At 36.9% G+C, this 20,721-nt stretch overlaps 1 protein-coding gene across 10 annotated transcripts; it reads right to left on the bottom strand.

The window, feature by feature from the left end:
* Positions 1-1,191: 1,191 nt before the first annotated feature.
* On the bottom strand, positions 1,192-20,716 carry RNF146 (ring finger protein 146). Of its 10 annotated transcripts, none has more exons than XM_019729471.2 (4): positions 20,566-20,716; positions 10,934-11,041; positions 3,064-3,107; positions 1,192-2,909 (listed from the first exon to the last, which is right to left on the bottom strand). In XM_019729471.2, exon 4 carries the CDS (start codon positions 2,906-2,908, stop codon positions 1,856-1,858), a length of 1,053 nt encoding a protein of 350 aa, XP_019585030.2. In that variant the 5' UTR covers position 2,909; positions 3,064-3,107; positions 10,934-11,041; positions 20,566-20,716; the 3' UTR covers positions 1,192-1,855. The 10 variants fall into 10 exon arrangements, with proteins under 10 accessions (XP_019585030.2, XP_074189649.1, XP_074189646.1 ...); XM_074333548.1 differs by having other exon boundaries at positions 10,934-11,036; positions 20,566-20,693; XM_074333545.1 differs by having other exon boundaries at positions 20,449-20,597.
* Positions 20,717-20,721: the final 5 nt, after the last annotated feature.

Here is a 20,721-nt window from a genome sequence, read left to right as displayed (position 1 = left end):
GTTTATTTTTCTTAGCTCTTTGTTCTGTCTTACCTGAAAATAATTTACAAATAATAATAATGAAGTTTGCAGTTAAAGAACAAAAATGGAGACAAGAAGAAAGTTATGATCAATCAGTTCCTTCTACTCTAAGCAGCTGGAGTAAAGATGTCATGGAGAAATGGCTCTTTTTAAAAATAAAGATGCTCCCTACTTTAACCCCCTTACAAATTTGGAGCCTTATTTGATCTAATAATTAGTTTTCAATTTTAAATTATCTGCTAAATGATAGCCACCATCTGGAAAGTCTATCTACTGACAACAGAATTGGCCATTCATTTGTGTGCCCTGTAATTTCCAAACTACTAGTAAGTACTACTGTTTATGTAGTATATTAACTTCACATCAAAACTGCCTAAGACTTCAAAGGGACGCATGAAGCATTCTGTAGCATTTGCATTTTACATCAGATTTCTATTTTTTTCTGAAAAATAACTGGCCGCCTTTTACAACTAGCTGTTTTTGAAAAGTAAATAAAAATGTACAACTCAAACTTTCATGATTATCTTAGTAACAGACTTTAAAAAATATAAGTCAAATTAAGTCCCAATTTAACCACTCATAAGAGGTAAAACATAATTTCAAAGCAGTGAGTTTTTATTTGCTATTTGTAAAATTCAATTCACATTTGAAAATCATTAAAAATAACTTACATCATCAATGTGATCCTACTGTTTTGCATTAGGAAAATATAGTTTAGACAAACTTACATTATTTTTTTTTCAGAACCAAATTCTGGATTACCAAGTTAACCCAACACTTCCTACCTTGCCACAGATTCTACAACATTTTGTGTAAAGTGAATTTGTATCTACTGAAATTATTTATAAATAAGCCTACCATTTAATTGAACTCAGACTAATGTTAGAGAACTAAAGAAGACTGGCAAGGAAAATTTAAAATATATGTGGTCTCTAGTATCAGTTATTTAAGAAATTTGTCTCACAGACTTTAGGTTTATTTCTGTGCATGTTTATTCCATGCATGTTTCCTGTAGATTCTGTTTATTCTCTATGAAGGAATATTATTTCTTTGAGCAGGTGACTACTTTAAGCTGAATACCCCCAACTGAAACACCACTTTTAGTGACCTTTGGCCATAAATGTCAGAATGTTTCCATCCCCTTTCCAGACTCAAAACAAGAGACAAATATTTTTGATAAACTCTAGTATTTATTAAATTATAAATTTTGTAATCAAAAAGAAAACTGCAGATCAAGAGAAATCTCAAACTACAAAGACTAGACAGCAAAGTCTATGGGAACCATGAAGTGTGTTATAGACAAGACTCTGAAGTATAAGTTATTATGTGTTTTCTTTACATTTCCTTTTAAGTAACTTTACTATTAAATAGTTTTTGTCTATTTTAAAATCCCAAATTCACACATATTCTCACATTAATTAAGCTTCCTGTTAAAACTGATACATCTCATAGGTGCCAAATTTTAGTGGTGGTTTTATGTCAATCCATGCAGAAAAATAAGACAAAATGCAAGAGTCAGATGTGATCATTAATGCACAGATAATACACACACGCTGGCCAAAAGAACTGAAATTAAAAAAAAAAAAAATTCTAAACAGACCTCAAGAAAACTGGGTTATTACTAAACACCTCTCAACTATTAACACCCAAGTTCCTTATATTAAATAAATTTCTTAACAGAGACATGTTAGACATTTTAATTACAGGTCTATACTTCCTATACCCCTTCCCACCCCAACTCCCAAAATGTACTACTAGGGATGAGTATAATGTTATGTGGGCAGAAATTTACAGATAACCATTTTAACCTTGAGCATGGAACTGAAGACTTTATTTAAACTTCAGTTACTGTGCATTGTCCATCAGGCCTTCTAGATCTGACACTGGCACTCACTGCCCCACCCCCTGCTACTGATCGATCAGATACTGTCTGGTTTGCATTAGGAACCAAAAGTCTCTGCTGGGTCAGGGAGTGCTGTGCAACAAGAGCTGACACGTCCTCACCGTCACTACTGGCGTCGGATTCGGTTTCTTCAGTGGAGGTGTCTGGTGCTGGTACGCGGCCTGAAGACGGCAATTCATGATCTTCTTCTCCTTCCCCCCTGTGACTCCTTTCTGCCAGGCTGTCTCCACTGAGTTGTAAGTGAGCAAAAGAGTCTTCCAGAGAAGTGCTCGCTTCAGGGGATGGTGTTGCAGGGCTTGTTAAGTGACCATCTAGTGACGTCGGAGGCCTCACAGAAGACACTAAAGGCTGAACAGGAGCTCCACTGGGGGCCGGGCCACTGTCCGCTCCATCGGCAGAGCTCTCGCGTGCTAGGTTTACAGGATTCGCGTCACAGTCCAGCCTAAGTCCAGCTACTCCCTTCTTTGGTATATCTATTATATCCCGCTTCATCTTCCTGCGACGTCCATGCTCATTTCGCCTATATTGGACCATATTTTCAAGATCAGCAACATACAGAAACCCGGCAATTAACATTTCAGTGCTCTTTTTACCTTTTGAAAAAGCATCTTCCAGCTCTCTGCTAGTGCGCTCATCATACTGCCACCACCCATTTCTTCCTTCATAATACCACGCGTATTCACCATTTCCTCTACTTGCTGCCTTGAGTTCTTCTGGTGACAATAAGGTTGGCTTGTCAAGGAAATCCTCGGGAATTTCTTGCCGACAGAGGGCACAACGCTTTCCAAGCCACGAAGCTCCCTTTACACACAAATAGCAGAAAACATGCTTACAAGGCAGACTGACGGGGTGAACACATGTTTGCAGACAAATGGCACATTCAGGGACCGTTAAAGAAGGTGCAGTATTAGAACAGGGTTCATTCGCTTTCCTGTTCGTAGGAAGCATGTTTATTGAGTGATCAATTTCACCACAGCCAGCCATCCTAAGAAAATGAAAGAAAATATGTATCACATTAAAGTCATACTGTAACTCTCGTCTTAATGCAACAATTCAGAAAACACTTATTAAGCATCTATTATATGCAAGCCACATACTAGAGAATGGAGATGCAAAAATGAAAACAGAAGAAAACTAACCTGTGCAGAAAAATCTTTTTGGTTTGTGTGTTACTAATTTTTACCTGCGGGAGGCAACGAGGCATACAAACGTTAAGACAAAAATAAAAAAAAATACAACTGAGGTATAGATTTTAAATAAATATGCCATTTCTATCAGTCAGACTTTGTAAGAACTAATACAAAGACTTAAAAATGTACAGTCCATTCCAGACAATCAGTCGGAACAGAAACAAAACAGCTAAAAGTAATCCAGCTTATACTTACGGAAACAGAACTTTGTAGCCTTTTAGGATATTACTAAGTGAGAATTTTGCAAATATTACCAAATATTAATAAACTTGGTGTTTGACAGACCACAGGAAATTAAGACTAAAGCTAAAATCCCAGAAGTTCCCTCTTGCTGCTGTATCTAAAAACACTGGTTAAACCAGTCAGTCATTTCATTCCCCCTCTGTAACACTATCTTCTAATGGCCTCTTTTTGTTGTGGCCTTTTCCTAAACCACATGTTCTTCTTCCCGTACTCTTTAAACAGGATTTCATCCATACTCGTGGCTTTAAGTGTTACCTCTATACAAATGACTCACATTGACACCACTAGCCCAGGTCTTTCCTTTCAGCCCTAGACCTACATTTCTAATTGCCTATTTTAAATCTCTGCTTGGATGTCTTAAAGACACAAACACTGAACTCATGATCTGTTTCCTCCTTATTTACTCCCTAAAAGCCCAACCCCACATGGCACCACTATCTGTTCTGTCTTTTTAAGCCAGAAATCCATCACTAAAACTGCCCTTCTCTTACGCTTCCCCTGTTCAAAACATGAGCAAGTCTAACCAATTTTATCTCCTAAATATCTCCTGAGTTATCTACTATCCATCTCTACTCTTCCCTAGCCACCAAGCAAACCCTATTTAATTACTGTAATGCCTTTTAATTGGTTTAACCATACCCCTTGCTTACAAAGCTGATTTCAGGATAAAGACCAGGACCAGTGTGGAATGGCCTGGCCTCCACCTCCCAAGCCAGCCTCTCTCACATCAAACTTGCCCTTGATCAGGCTTCCAACTGCACTGGCTACTCTTTCCAGTAACAGGTTTTCTCTATATAGAGAATTTCTCCAGGTTCTGCCTCCCATGCACCCCATGGGCAAACTACTACCCATCTCATATCCCTCTGGATAAAGTCTCCATGACTAGGTGAAATCACCTTATCTGTGTGTTTTTTTAAAATCACCTTATCTGTTTTTTTTTTTAACTTACTATCATGCCCTTCTCATTCCTAGTTCTCATCAAAATTGCAATATTACACTTATTTGTGATTATTTTGTTGATGTCTTCCCCACAGGGAGGTGGGTTTTATAAGGGCAGGAAACAAGTCACTTCTGCCTCCTATCTGTATTGCCACACAGGAGCTGGCAGATAGACACTCATTTATTTGTTAAGAAAATGCATGTTTTTTCAAAGAAGAATATGAATACATCATATTATAAAACAGATTGGGGGGTCTTATTTTATTTTAAATAACATGAAGTTAAACCAGCTGTTTGGTGAACTTTTGTTTTAAGCATTTACTTACACATACCGTGGGAATGGCTACAAATTCTGACAGTGCACTTATAGATCAGCCCTGAAGCAGCATATTGAAAACTATATGATAAAAAAATTGCAGATCACCAAGGAAGAAAGATTAACTTGAATTAAGGCAGCTGTTATACAATGAAACCAATGCTAGACAAATCTAAAAATCTGAGTGTTAACCCTCCCTAATTACTTGTATACTTTCTTTCTTTTTTTTTTTTTTAAGGAGGGCGCAGCTCACAGTGGCCCATGCAGGGATTGAACCAGCAACCTTGGTGCTACCAGCACCACGCTCTAAGCAACTGAGCTACCTGGCCACCTCATTACTTATAGACTCTTAAGCACTCAGTTAAACCCTTTCTCTAAATTTCCTTACTTGCAAATCAAAGTTTATAAAACTTAGGTGAGAATAGCTTAAAAAAAAAAAAGCTTTGTAATCACTAAAGCTCCACACATGTTACAATCATGTAAGACCAAGGGAGAAAATGACACAATATCGAAGTTGAACTGAGAGGAGACAGGAAAAAGACAAGATTTGTCAAACTGGATGCATGATGCTTAAATACTGGCATAAGATTTGTAACTTCCACCTTATTGATTCAGATAAACATTTTAAACAACTAGTATGGTCCATGTATAATGCTGAGTATTGATGCATCTAAAGATGATCTGTATAAAATAAGGAAATACACATGCAAGCAAGCAGATAATCACAATATGGCCTGATTCCTGCTGTAACAAAATGTGTTAAGATACTTATTAAAAATAATGACGAGAGAGTTGAGAGGATGAATATAGGTTAGTAAGTCTGCGGTGCAGGAGGATGGGGAGTGGAAGAAATTCAGGGCAGAGACAACTAAGCAATGGAACAGCAGAACATAAAGCTGTGTGGTAATCAGAAGCCAAATCATGAAAGCCTCATTGCCCTGATGGAGAAACATCTGTTTTGATTTTATCCCACACTAACAGGAAACCACAGGTATTTTAAAAGGGAAGAAAATAATAGGAGTGGACCAGTGATAAGTAAAATCTCTGTACCAGTTGATTCTGCCATTTTAAATGCAGAATATTTAGAATTTAATCACCATAAGGATCTTTGCTTTTTTCCAAGATCAAACGCTCTCCAGTGGTTACATAAGGGGCAGTCAATAAAAATGTTTACGCTTATCAAAACATGAAAAACAATACTCTTAAGGCATTTATCACAGCACATCCAATAAACAATCCATTCTCTTAATGCTTTTTCTGTGTTCTTGGCAAGGTTCAAAATGATACTGTTTTTGAAAAGACTGCATTTATTGACTAGAAAAGGAAGCAGCAGTCTCAATGAAAAGAACTGATCATTATGAAATGCTTAATTTCCAAACTCTTTTTTTCCAACCTTTAAATACATTTCCAGACAACTCCTTTACCAAAAACTCTAGATTATAGGAATTAGTAAAGTACAACTTTTTCCTAACTTCTGGTAAGTTCTAAGTCAACCAAGTATGCGATAGGCACTACAAGAGCTCAAAGTATTCTGAGATAAACTCTTGCTTCCAAAGGTCTTGTAACTTAACCTAAGTTGTAAGTAAAAGCACGTGCATCTCAACTGAGGGTCAATTAATTGTCCTCCACTTATTTCCCCTAAAAAGAATTGGCTGTGCACAACACATTCTGGCTCTCAATAACTCATATGTATTTCTTAAACACAAAATCTTGGTACTTCCCAAAATAGCAAGAGACAGAGTGTACCATATATTTCATTTATTATTTGGCAAAAGATTCAGAATCCTTCTGTCTGCCCCAGGTATCCTTACACTGTGTTAACAGTCTATGTACATTCATTTCAATTCTGCCAAATACTAAAAGCAGCTCCCAATGTACCTGGAAGAGGCTTTAAAAAAAACAAAAACAAACAAAAAACCCCATACACTCAGGTCATGCTTCTGGGAATTCAGTTTTGTCAACAGTAAAATGGAAACAATGTTGTGATTCAAAATTATTGCAATGTACAATAAATTAAGTGAAAGCATAAAACTGTATTTCAAAGCCTCTTCTACAGTATCAAATACATGTCACCCACACAGTATATAATAAACACTTGCTAACTGAATTTAGCTTCTCACTATTATTTATTGGCAAAAGCTACATATAGATCAATCTCAGGAAAAGAACTCTGAAAATAGTTGTAAGGGACTGGCTATCAAGTTTTAATTTATCAGCTCCTACTGCTACATTTGTCTCAGGATACTTGAAACATTTTGGTAACAAAAAGAACTAAAATTAGCTGTAAAACGGGAGAACAATACCTATATTCTTTCATCCTTTTCAATTTAGGTCAAAGAAATTAGTTGTCATTGAAATTCCATTTCAATTGGAAAAAGAGAGTATTTGAGCATCTGCATGCCCCGTGGCACCAGGAAGGAGATGCATACTACTACCTGCCACCCAAATGTAGGGGCAGATAAGTTAATAAACACGCACATTACTTACAGGTCTTATGACAGGCATAACAGATCCCAGGGAGCACAAGGAAGGCATGGTAACTAGCAGGGAAGTGATAAATAAATACGTTCTGAATGGATGAAAAGTACTACGCAAGAAGTGCTACAAAGACCTTGTACATTATGCTCCTCAACAGTTCAAAAATTTATTCTAAATAACTGGTTTTTAAACATTTTTAGATCACAGCCTTTATTAAGAATTTTATGAAATCTTACATATAATTTCAAGGGGTTCAAAAATCTCTGTGTAGCGGTCCGCACAGACCCACTAAGGAGGTAACAGGAATTCACTGAAGGGTTTTACGTTAGGAAGTGACAATCCATTTACTAATTCATCAAGATCATTTGGACAGCAGTTTGGAGAAAGACTAGGTGGCATGGGGCAAAGAGGAAACTAAGATTTATAGTAATCTAGGTATAAGATAATGGGAGAGAAGGTGCTATGGGGTTCCAACAGTAGAATATAACAAATACTAAGGAAACAAAAGCATTTGGTTACTGATGGATGGTTCAGAATTTGAGGCGAGTTCTGTCTCAGACATAATAACTGAGATATTTATAAAGTCACCAGATCAAGATAGGTAGATAACAGCTGAATTTACTAGATTGGTACTCCAAAGAAATCTAAGCTGATAGAAATCTGATGAGTCACCAATACATACATGGTTCTTAGAGAAATGAAAATGGATGAATGCCCAAATTAAACCTGTAAAGAGAGCAGACAAAAAGAGCCAATCACAGAACCTTGGATTATTCCAACATTTATAAGTGAGGCAAAAATAGACTGTAAAGGATGTAAGGAATGGTCAAAGAGGGATAGGGAATAAAGAGAAACCAACACCATCAAAGCCATGAGGGGAGACATTTGCAAAAAAAAGAGTCAACCAAGGAGAGGACTTATAAAAGTTATTGTTCAACTCATGAAAATTTCCATTTTTGTAGTGAAATGCCTGGTGCATAAGTTGTGAGCACCATACACTCCTAAGCTATTCTGATTTTCCAGAGACTGTCAAGCTTGCTATCAGTAACTTTTTACTCAGCCAAGACATCTTATTTTCCCTAGTCCCCCAAAGGCTATTAAAAAGCTCCTCTAACCTCTTAATTAAGAGATATCCTGGACTCCTTTATCATTAAGAAATTAGATAAGAATGAATCCTCAAAATTTATTTTTATTTTCACTCTACCTTACCATCATTCCTCTTGGCTCAGGATGGGGCACTGCTAATTCTTTTCCAAGCTAACCCCTCAATTTCTGGTGTTAGTACCACCCCAATTCCACCAGTATTTTGAATATTCTCTATCCCTAAATTTCAAAATCAACTAATATGCTAAGTCTATGGCCTCTTTCAGATCCAGATTCTATGGTCTGAATCTATTTGATCACACTGCAGTGATTATTAACCACTGATTCTTTTTCTAAAACTTTATGCTCTCCGTTTTCATGACTGTGCTCTCTCCAAATGCTCTGTTTTTCCGTCTATCTTCTCTAACTTCTCTTAAGTACCAGTACTCCTCACAAAGGGTCTGTGGGTGGCCCTATTTTCACATTACATCTATACCTAGACAATCTACTGAATATTTCAAACTTACATGGATCTAAATACTTCCCAAGATATAACATCCAGAATCACTCCACTTAAAACTTATAATTTCACTTCTGTATTCAAAAAGTCCACTTCAATATTTTCAAGGCACCTGAAATCAACATGACTAAAAACAAAATTATCTGCTCCCTCAAACCTGTATCTTCTTCCTTTGATCTCTATCTTAGATAAAACTTGGAACCATCCCTACTGCTCCCTTATTTCTTGGCCACTTCTCTTCCCTATGACAGAAACGTGTTCACCATGTATCCCCCTCATTCCCAAAGCCTGTGACCCTAAATCTGGCCTCTTGGACACACCCTTGTACAAATTATTTACTCCCAAGTGGCCTCCCTGATTTTCTCCCTCACATCTTTTCTCATTTCCATCATATCCAATTCATCTTCTCTAAACTCAATCTTCAACAGTTTCTGCTGCCTACATAGTCTAATCCAAGTTCCTCAGCATTGGCTTTCAAGTACATTGATGATACAGCACTTAGAGTAAAAAAGATTTAGTTAAAATCCTAGCTCTACATTTATTCTTTTACCCAGATCAGCAATCCCCAAACTTCTCTAAAAGTGAGAATTAGCTGGTGTGTTCGCCCCTGGAAATCTGGATGTATCTGGGTTAGCGTCTAAAACCTGTGTTTTAACAAGTGCCCCAGGAGATTATTCTGATAAAACACTGACAAATAACTCCATCGCTCTAATTCTGTTTCTTTATCAGTAAATGAGGCTATCACCATCCTTCACAGTGATTAAATTCAATAATCCAAGTAAAATACCCAGTTAAGAACTTGGCTGTATAGTAGGCACTAACCAAACACTCATTCCCTTTAGTAAGTTTAAAGTCTCTTTCTCTCATCCCACTTTCCCACTTAGGATTGCTCCCTGACTCCCCCTAAGATTCCTTGATGTTTAAACAGCTATGCCCCTTCTCATTCTCTTGGCTCAAAAAATATTTTCTTTTCTCAGATTGTTAAAATTCTATTCATTCTTTAAGACCAAGCCAAAAGTTCTTCTCTTCATTTTGAACCCTTCATAGGGAACAAATCCTCTCAGTTCCAAAAATATTTTATTGCTACCTCAATATGGCATTTCTTTCATTTTTTACTTATTAATTATGTATCTATCTCACTTACTAGACCAGTCTAGTTCCTTGATGGCCAGCACCTAGACAATCTGACCTACGGGAGGGAGGGAGGGAGGGAGGGAGGGAGGGAGGGAGGGAGGGAGGGAGGGAGACAGACATAGATAGATGTAACATATGATAGAGATAACATATGAATAGGTTTAAATAAAAGATATATTTGGCTCAATTATAAAGAAAAATGCTTACTGGTTTCATTTTTTATCAAATGCTCAACACTAAGAATGATATGGTCATAGTTTTAATGAGAGTATATAATTAAAGCATCATGTTGGAAAAATAGATAGTAATAATTATATATTAAACTGGGAGAACAGGTGAAATTGTATCTACAAGGGTCATTCTTTTGTCCAGTATTTTAAACACCGTAAACACCAAAGACTGTAAAAGGCAGTAAAATGTTCACTGCATTTTTCACGGGTGACATCAAGTTGGAGAGCACTCATATTAACTTGGAAGATAGAAATCTGATGTTTACTGCCTGAAACTGTTTCATCCAGAATAGAATGAAGTTCAAATATGGGTTAGCTCAAGGTAGTGTAACATTTTACAGCATATTTCATAAAGACCAAATGAGAGGAAAACAACTAGTAAAACTGGGAATTAGAGTGAATTTAGTATGCAGTTAAATAATGTACAAATGTTTAAAAAAATTCGTTTTTAAAAAATCAATTCAATTTAGTGAACCAAGTTTTTAACAACCAGTGGTTTATAACCTATAAATATGCCTTATTTATAAAAGCCAATACTGTCTACCTAACTTGATTATTTAAGTAAATTATTATGTAAACAGAAAGTAGAACCTAGAAAAAAAACTGGACATCTTTCCAGTCTTTTAGCCTTCTCTGAGCAAATTCTGTCTTCAATTTCAGTTTTTTATAGAGATTTTTTTCCTATGAGATTTTTGGAAATCCACATTAACAATAATTTAATGTGAATAAAATTGATAACTCAATAAAATATCTAAAAATCAACACAAAATGCTCATTTTGTATGATTAGAAATATGACAGATATTTGATTTATTGCATTTTAGACCGTTCTACTTAATTTACTGCAGCTTTGGAAAAATCATGATGCCATACTTACATTTCTATGCCAGGTCCCACAGATGCTTGTCACAAAAATGAAACATCATCTTCACCAGCAGTCAGCCAGTTTGCAGTGATTTCTCTTCCACTGCTGGTTCATCCTATGCTGCAAAAGAAAAAAAATCGAACATCAACTTCTCTAAAGACTAATTAAGATCAACAAAATTAGTCAATTACGTATAACCCTTTCATGTGACACAATTCAGTGGCAAGTTTTACCTTACAAGTGAAAAAATTTCAAGACAAAGATGCCTGTTTTCACCATCGCTATTCAACACTACACTGGAAGTTCTAGCCAGAGCAATTAGACTTGAAAAGGATATGAAAGGCATACAAATTGGTAAGAAAGAAAGAAAACTATTTTCATTTGCAGAGATAGTAAAACTATCTGTATTCTTTATATAAAAAAAATCCGAAAGCATCTCCAAGAAAGCTACCAGACCTAGTAAACAAATTCTGCAAAAGTTGCAAGTAGCAAGTTCAGTACACAAAAAAGTCTGTTGTATTTCTATATCTATCAGTCAACAATCCAAAAAGGAAATAAAAAAAGCAACTTCATTTATAATGGCATCTAAAACAATACCTAGGAATCAATGTAACTATGGAGGTGAAAGACCTGTATACTGAAAACTGTAAAACACTGCTGAAAGACATTAAAGAGCTAAATAAATGGAAAGACAACTAGTGTTCATGCATTGGAAGACTATAAAGATGACAATACTACCCAAGGTGCTCTACAAATTCAACATAATTCATATCAAAATTCCAAGTCTTTTTTGCAGAAATTTAACAACCAATCCTCAAATTTATATGAAATTGTGAGGGGCCCCAAACAGTCAAAACAATCTTGAAAAAGATTAAAGTTGGAGAACTAAAGACGTCCTGAATTCAAACTTACTACAAAGCTACAGCAATCAAGACGATGTAGTATTGGCATAACAATAGACAAATAACAAAAGACACAGTCCAGAAATAGACCCATACATCTATGTCCAAATGATTTTCAGAAAGGGTTCTAAGTCTATTCAATGGGAAAAGAACAGTCTCCAACAAATGCTGGGACAACTGAACTTCCATGTGTAAAAGAATGAAATCAGACCGCTACTTCACACCATATACAAAATTAACTCAAAATGGATCAACAACCCTAACATAAGAGGTAAAAACCATACAACTCTTAGAAGAAAACATAGAGGTAAATCTCCATAATCTTTTGGCAAAGGAGTTGGCAATGGATTTCTAGATGTGACACCAAAAGCATGTGCAACAAAAGAAAAAAAAATAAATTGGACTTCATCCAAATTAAAACTTGTGCATCAAAGGATATTGTTAAGCAAGTAAAAAGACAACCTACAGAATGGGATAGAATCTTTATAAATCATATATCTGAAAAGGGCTTAATATCCAGAATGTATAAATAACTCCTAAAACTCAACAAAAAGACAAAAAAAAAATTAAAAAATGGGCAAAACACTTGAACAGATATTTCTTCAAAAATTTAGAAAAGGCGAGTTAAGTACATGAAAATATACTCAACATTATTAATCATTAGGGAAACGTAAATGAAAACCATGATCACATGCGATTTCACATCTAATTGATGGCTATAATTTAAACAAACAAAAAAATAAGCATTTGGTGAAAATGTAGAAAAACTGGAACGCTACTACACTGTTGGTGGGAATCAAAAACAGTGCACACATTGTGGAAAACAGTTTGGTGGTTCCTCAAAAAAGTTGAACATAGCATTACCATATAATCCAGCAATTCCACTCCAGGTATACACCCATAGGAATTAAAAACAGGGACTCAAATAGATACTTGAACACCTATTTTTGTTGCAGAATTATTCACCGAAGTAAAAAAGTGGACACAACCCAAGTGCCCATCAACAGAAGAATGGATAAACCAAATGTGGTACATAAATACAACGGAGTATTATTTGGCTGCCATAAAAAGAAACGAACTTCTGAAACATACCAGAACATGGATGAACCTTGAAAACATTATGCTAAGTGAAATAAGCCAGATCCACAAGAAAAAAAACCCAACGTATGACCCCACTTATATGAAATATTGAAAATAGGCAATTTCAGGGACAGAAGGTAGATCAGAGGTCACCAGGCACTAGCGGGAGAGGTGCATAGTTATTGTTTAATGGGTACAGAGTTTCTGTTTGAGGTGATGAAAACTTTGTGGAAATACATAGTGGTGATGGGTGCACAACACTGTAAATGTAATTAATGACAGTGACTTGTACACTTAAAAATGGTTAAAATGGTAAATTTCACGTTATTTATATTTTACAATCAAAAATTATTTTAAGCGAAACAAATCCTATATAGACAAAGTAGCCCACATGCAATGTATTCGATAGCCAGTGCCTTCCTCCAGGTGCGTAGTATGCAAAGACAAGGCCATCACGTCACTAGGACATCCTGCTATAATATGTATGTCCAAGTTTACAACCAGTAAGCCAAGCTTCTCTTCAGACGCCTCTTGTCCAGGGAATCGAGGCACCAACCAAAACATCACGTCAACCATTAATCTTTTCTTCTCATTTAATATTTCCTTCAAAAACTGCCCACTGCAGGAAGCGCTGCATTACACAGAACTTAGAATCCAACACACATCATGATTAAGGAGATGCTGGGCTCACAGCAACCACGACATAGGAGAAACTTGAATCTCCTTTCAGCTCCACGTGTCTCTCCGAGTGTGGGTCTCTATCACAGCAAAAAACCTGGGATTTTAGTGTTTCAAGATAAATAATATTACTTTTAATATGATATATGGCCTTAAAAGACAAGTCAGCTTATCCTACCAAATGCTTAACAGAACAAATAATAATGTTTCAAAACCAGGGAAATTTCAAAGTAACTGAATAAACAGGATTCCTAAGTAACCTTTTTGTTTTACTCTGACTTTAGAACTTAAGTCTTTACAGGATACAGACTGCACTATCCTGACTGCCCCCAACCCTTTCACTTTACCTTCTAAATGCCTGCATCTTCAGTGGCACCCAGGAGACGCTATTCACTTCCCTCCTGCAGCCCACTCAAAACAAAAACTGCCCGTTTTCACACACAGGACAGGAGTAAACATTCTACTATTCTAACATCATTACTCTTAACAAAACACTTATTCTTTGAAGTCTCTACCATTGGCTATAATCCCTTATAGCTCTTCTCTTAACCTTTAAGCACTGACTTAATCTTCTGTTAGCCATCCTCATCTTACTCCTGACACATCACCATGAACCTCTTTAAATATCCTTGAGAATGAACCACCCAACACCCAATTCAGAGGTTCTTAAACTTGCCCCACTGAGGCTGCTTGTTAGAAATACGTCTACACTCTCAGGCCCTAATCCTAGAAACGCTAGGCCAATAGACAACGAACGGGTTTAAGCAAAGGAATCTCACTTCAGGTGATACCGATGCAGGCCGTCCTTCGAATACACTTTGAGAAACGCTGTCCTCAGTTTTCAATTCCTAAATTCAATGACTTCTCCCCACCCCCAGCAACAAAATATGACAGCCACATATGGAACTAGATGCCACCTAAAACTGGCGCCTCTCTAAAAGCTTAATTCACTCTCAGGTCACAAGTTCCGGTCCTTGCAGCTCATTTACTCACTCATTCCCACACCTGCTCTTTAATTTTATGGGCCCTCCAGTCTCTTGACCATCTCCTTTTCTTTATCCAGTTCCCAATCTCATTTCCTTTCTTGCCCAATCTGGAGCCAACCATTTTAACTTCTTTAACAGAATCCTTGGCTCGCTCCTATCTGCCTCTCATTTACACATACTCCACAAACCCCCATCTCTGCATGAATCTTACAATGACATCTCAACTTCCAGGCCTTAACCACTGAGTGCTGATGGAGAAAACAGAAAGTTCTTTCTTTCACGAGCTTCTGCAAACAACCACACCAAATTCTGTCAACTTTTATCCTTAATTCCTTTGGAATCTATCATCTGCTTTCTTGCCATTGCTAGTGCCCTGATGTACACATATATTATTTTTCACCCAGATTACTGCACAGCCTGATTATCTTGCTTCAGAGTCCCCCTCAAATTTATTCACTAGGCCTGACTGATATACTGTATGTTGGCTTTCCAACCTATACTATAAAGGCAAAGCTCCTTAGGACAACATTCAAAGGCCTTAATGACCTGAAACTTAAACAACTCTCTAGTATTATCTATCTCCCACAACCACTCTCACAGATTAATACTCTAGTTATATCACATTGCTCACAGTTCTCCGAACTTCCCTTTGTAGTTCTGTATTTCCTCCTGTCTGGTATAGTCTATCTTTTACAGCTCATTAATGTTACTGCCACATTCTTCATTACAGAAAAATTGTTCCCTCTATTCTTCTATTAAACCATGAGCCCCCCTCAGGACAGGGACTGTTTTTATACCTCTAAGTGGCTAGCACACTGCCAATAATAAGCTTTGTTGACTCAAACTGACATTTCTTGGATGAATAAAAAGCTAACTTCTTAAAATAACTGTTGAAACAAAACACTGAAAAACTAAATTTACTTACATAAAACATTTTTCTAATTGTGAACAAGGCACCCAGCCACAAAAGATATAAAGATATGTTAAGTTCTAATCCTTTCTTTAAAAAACTCAAATTTTAACTGAGGGAGTTACTACATTTACAAATATATGCGTACGATTCAAGCCATCTTTGTATCTTTTGACAAGCACATGATTTATCCAGCTGTTGTCCAGTGGCAATGAATTCTCCTGAATGCAGATAAAAATCCAAGAATAAAATCTATTTTAGTAAATTCTGCAAATTATGGTGACTTTTTCAATTTCTCTATCCCATGGATAATTTTCAGAGTAGACTCTAAAAGGATTAATAATGGTTGGGTGATGGAAAATGAATTAAAACCCATTTGGTATACTTGACCCTAACTATGCAAACTGTGATCCCCAACCAGCAATATCAGCATTACCTGGCAGCTCCTCACAAATGAAAACTCTGGAACCCCACTCCGTATCTATACAATCAGATCCTCAGATGATTCATAGCATATTCAAGTTCAGAAAACACAAGTAGATCCATATCACTGAATCCTCAAAACAACCCTGTGAAGTATGACTACACCCATTTCATAAATGAGGAAACCCAAGCCCACAAGAATTTAACCCAAAATAACAAAGCTATCAATATTGGGAAATGGGATTCAAACTCAAGCATCTTAAAAAAAAAAAAAATCTTTTCTTCAATGTATGGTATCTCAGAGAAAAGGTCTAGAACATCAATATCTAATAGAAATATGATGTAAGCCACATATGTAAATTCAAATTTTCTGTTAGCCACATTATGAACAATAAAAAGAAACAGGTAAAATTAATTTTTAAAACATTTTATTTAACCTAATATTTTCATACCATTTCCACATGTATTCAACACAATGAAATTATTAATGTGATATTTTACATTTTTATATATGTGTGTGTGTACACTCTTTCAAATCCAGTGTGCATTTTACACTTATAGATCAACTCAGTTCAGACTAGCCACATATCAAGTGCTCAATAGCTCCCTGTGGTTACTGGCTACTATACAGGGCAGTACAGGTTTAGAACGCCTTGCATATTAACAATTACTTTTTAACACAAAAATGGCAATTTACAACAAGACTCCATGTTACTTTTCCCATACCTTTGCTGGCAGAGATAAAAAAAGAAAATTGCATATTCTGTTGTGATCAAAATTGACAGATTTAGGTGGTCCCAATTCTGCCAACTGATCGTTAACTATAACCACTGAGAACTACAGTATCAAATGGGCACAACACAGGACATGGCACGTAGTAATTCAGAACGAGTATGTGAAGTAGCCCTCAGAAAACTTCTACATTTGAAAGCAACGATTTTTTTTTTAATGGAGAGAGAGGCTTTTACTTTCAACCAAAAATAGAATAGTGTAATTCTAACTACAAGCCAGAATTAATATGGCAAACATAAATAATTCAAACATATATAATTCCTGCTGCAATGAATGATTTGTAAATTATACACCAAACTCAATACAATTTATGAATCACTACAGTAAAATTTACACAATATCTTGATATGCAAATACCAATTAGTGAGTTAAGGTTCCCTCTTTAGGTGCAAATTTATACAGAAATAAACTATTAGGAAGGTAACATAAGAAACATAAAAAGAGTAAAGATTTGAAACTAAATTAGGTATTTCTCTCCCTTAACAATTCTTAAGAAAAAAAAAAGTGACAGACTAAATTTAGAAATACGTGAGTTTAGATATTATCAGTGAATTTAAATCATTTACCCACTCAACCAATTTAAGTATAACTGAAAATGAAGTAATATTGTACTATTTAATATTTGTGACCACTCAACAAATCCACACTCCTATTGTTTGCAATACTGTTACTTTCTCTGAAAATATCTAGTATTAATTACAATTCTACTTTTCAAGTAAGTCACAAGGTCAAAAACAAGTTGTTTTTTTCCAGATAGATTCAAATAAATATCTTTTTAAAGAACCAATTAAGAAAAATATAAGCATATAACAGTTAAAATATCAAATTAGAGAGATTTGAAGACTTCTTATCTTGTTCCAATTATTAACAGCTAATGTTTAATAAAGTAGTTTTTACTCTTTAGTCAAAATACACAAAACAAGAAATGTTTTATATAAAAGCTATCAGAGACAGAAAAGAAAAATACGTCAAACCTTACAACTTTTGATATACAAACACCTCCCAAAATAAAAGCAATGGCTGGTAAAAGAAAGAATAGAGAGATTGGCTGTAATTTAGCAGATATATTTCAGTATTTCTTAAGAAAGAGTCCCAAATTGAGAGCTGTAACTAAATGCCCTAATGTTTTCATTTTTAGCTTTTCTTCTCATGCCCTGTTAAAATTCCACTTAGAAAGCACAGGGCATACTGGGAAACAAAAGCCTTCCATAAAAACTCATTTCAACTAAATGGGGTCCAATGCTTTATTTTAAATAATTATTCCCCTTACTGTATAGCAAGCACTTCCCTTAAAAGACATTACTGGATGGCAATCTATGGCCTTCATAATCTTCATACTCAAGCATTAAACCTTTACATTTCCCCCCAAAAAATGTGGGCTTTGCATTTTAGTTTAACAAAACATGAAATGTGAATGTGAACAAATATAATCTTTTAATCATATCAAACAGAAGTTTCATAGTCTGCAATCATTTTGTAAATAAAAAAGGTTTTGCTGATAATCATCTGTGTGACCTTGGTCAAGTCATAACTCCCATCCACGTCTTAGTTCTTTCACCCTATTCTATACTTCTGTAATTCTAAATTATAAATATTTTAATTAACAGTCATTTAACAACAGGTTTTGTTTTAATTAACCCAAAAGGTAATAAACACTAAGTAGTCCATAAATAAACACAAGTGGTTGCAGCAGAACGTTAGTAAGGTGATTTCCATACCCACAAAATTGTTCCTAATCCATCCAGTTGTTTCACAAACTCAGGTTCCTTAGGCACAATCAGAAGCCAGGAAAAGGCTCAGCACCTTGTTACTAACATTGGAAAAAAAAAAGCATTAAAATATCCAACTGACAGTGTATCAGACATTTCATAATAGTAAATGGCTAATACATAAAATAATATTGTCTAAACAGATCAATATTGTGAAAAAATGTTAATACTGTCTTTTTCTTAGAAGTCAGATCATTTTTGGATCCTTTAGAAAAAAAAATCTGCCCAATTCTTCTAACAATTCAAGTTGGTGTAAACTGAAACAAAATATTTTACCAGTTGACAAATGTCTCCTCAAAGGAAAAACACCATTTTTCCCCTTCCTCTTGTCTAACGACCAGTTCTTTGGAAATATAGTTTTCCTGATGACTATAATTCTATCCAATTTTTTGTTAACAACCAGTAAACAACAAAAAAACCTAAAAATGTTTACCATTATTTTCATTTTGCCCACAACTCACATTGGCACATTTGAAACATAAATTCTAAATCAATAATTGGGCTTAACAAAATGCCCCAATTTAAGATATACACAGCTAAAACAAACATATTCAAAATCTATTTCTAGAGTGGCTTTCACTCTTCCGGTTTTCTCTTTCAAATGAGATTTACCTGACCTATTTTCATGTGTTTTTAAAACATCCAGGCACTTATCACAAACAGTATTTGCTGGTCACAAAAACATCAAAGCCGGTATCATAAATCCTGTGTGTGGGGGTCATTTTCTTCATGCGTCCTATATACCACAGTCTTTTAAAAATCTCAATACATAGATTCATTTTTTTTTTTAAAGTCTTCCAATTTCTATAGTTATATACTGCTTTCAATGCCAATGTTATACTTTCACATACTGTTTACAAAGTAAGAACATGGGGGTGGGGGGAAGAGCCTGAAATGTCAATCATACAAAGACAAAGCGTTTTCTATCATTTCTTGGCTTCTTCTCCCCTCAATTCGTTTCAATAATTCAAAAATATTACTTAAACAAAATGTAGATATACTATCGAAACTTAAGAAATAAATACTCATAAAATAGTACTTGGGAAAAGAAATAAAAATCTATACGAAAACGGGTAATACAGGGGGAAAAAATCTAGTTGCCAGAATGTGTGTGTCAACTCAAAACAATTTTGCACCGTTTCTCTAGACGCCAATGGAAAATAAAATAGCAACAACAATGGAAGATCCCTACTCTTTCAGACGGGATGAGGGACAGGGAGAGAACTCCGCACCCAACAACCAGAAGAACAAAGCAACAGCCTCCGCTTTAAGATGCGCTGAGGTTTTGGAGGCTCAAAGGGTATTTAGAGATCTCTTAATTGTTCGGATGCTTTAATAACCACCGAAACGAATGATACGCAGCGCAGGGTTTAACCAAGACAAAGTGGTGGAGCTACTCGTCGTATAAGGCAAGACCCAGACACTGAGCCGGGGGCAGGGGAGAAGGAAGAGAAAGAAGCAGTCGAAGACACTCCGGAAAAAAACAAAATGCAGGGACTGTACACCCTGGATGAGATTTAAGCCAAGGCCCGGATAGAGGCCTCCACAAGGGAACTAGGAAGCAGGATACCCCCAAAACCATCGCCGCCCCTAAGTGTTGAGGCCAGAAGGTTCCCGGGCAGAGGCCTGACACCACAGCCGAGAGGAGAAGAGATGGATCTGGCTGCCACCAAAGGTAGCGACGAGGACCCCGGCGGAAGAGGCTGCGCAGTAATGGCCGCTGCTCCGCCTCTCGCACCCTGACCGTGACCAGCTCCGGGCCGTCGCCCAGGACAGAGGCTGCGGCGGTAGCCGGCAACGCAGAGCCCGTCACAGTCTTCTTGCCTGCGACAACAGCCACAGTGGGGGCGGCGGGAAGGGCTGAGCGGTCCCATCCCATCCCGCCCCGGGGCGGACAACCGCGGCCGGGCAGGCCCAAGGGCGTCCACCAACGTACCGGCCCCTGACCCCGCCGCCGCCCCTCTCAGGCCCAGAACGCAGGGCTGACCCGGAGCGCGTAGTGGCAGGAGGTGACACCGAGGGCCATCACGCCTCTTTCCGAGTCAGGAACCAGGAGTGACTGACTTCCACCCTGCCCCCCGCGAGGGCTTCGCCCGACTCCCACCTCTCTAGCCACAGCCGCGGTGGCCTCGCAGTCTTTTCTCCTCGGCCTCGGAACCCGCAGCGGCCGGGGACGCGCGCGGCCGTCACGTGACCGCCCGTCGTGTCGCGGGGGCGGGGCCGCGCGGGGCGGAAGCAGCCTCGCGCACCCGGGAGCTCT

This window comes from Rhinolophus sinicus, linkage group LG05 (genome assembly GCF_036562045.2).
Source record: "Rhinolophus sinicus isolate RSC01 linkage group LG05, ASM3656204v1, whole genome shotgun sequence".
NCBI lineage: Eukaryota > Metazoa > Chordata > Mammalia > Chiroptera > Rhinolophidae > Rhinolophus > Rhinolophus sinicus.
The sequence above is the reverse complement of the archived record's forward strand: the minus strand, read 5'-3'. Positions and strand labels throughout refer to the sequence as shown.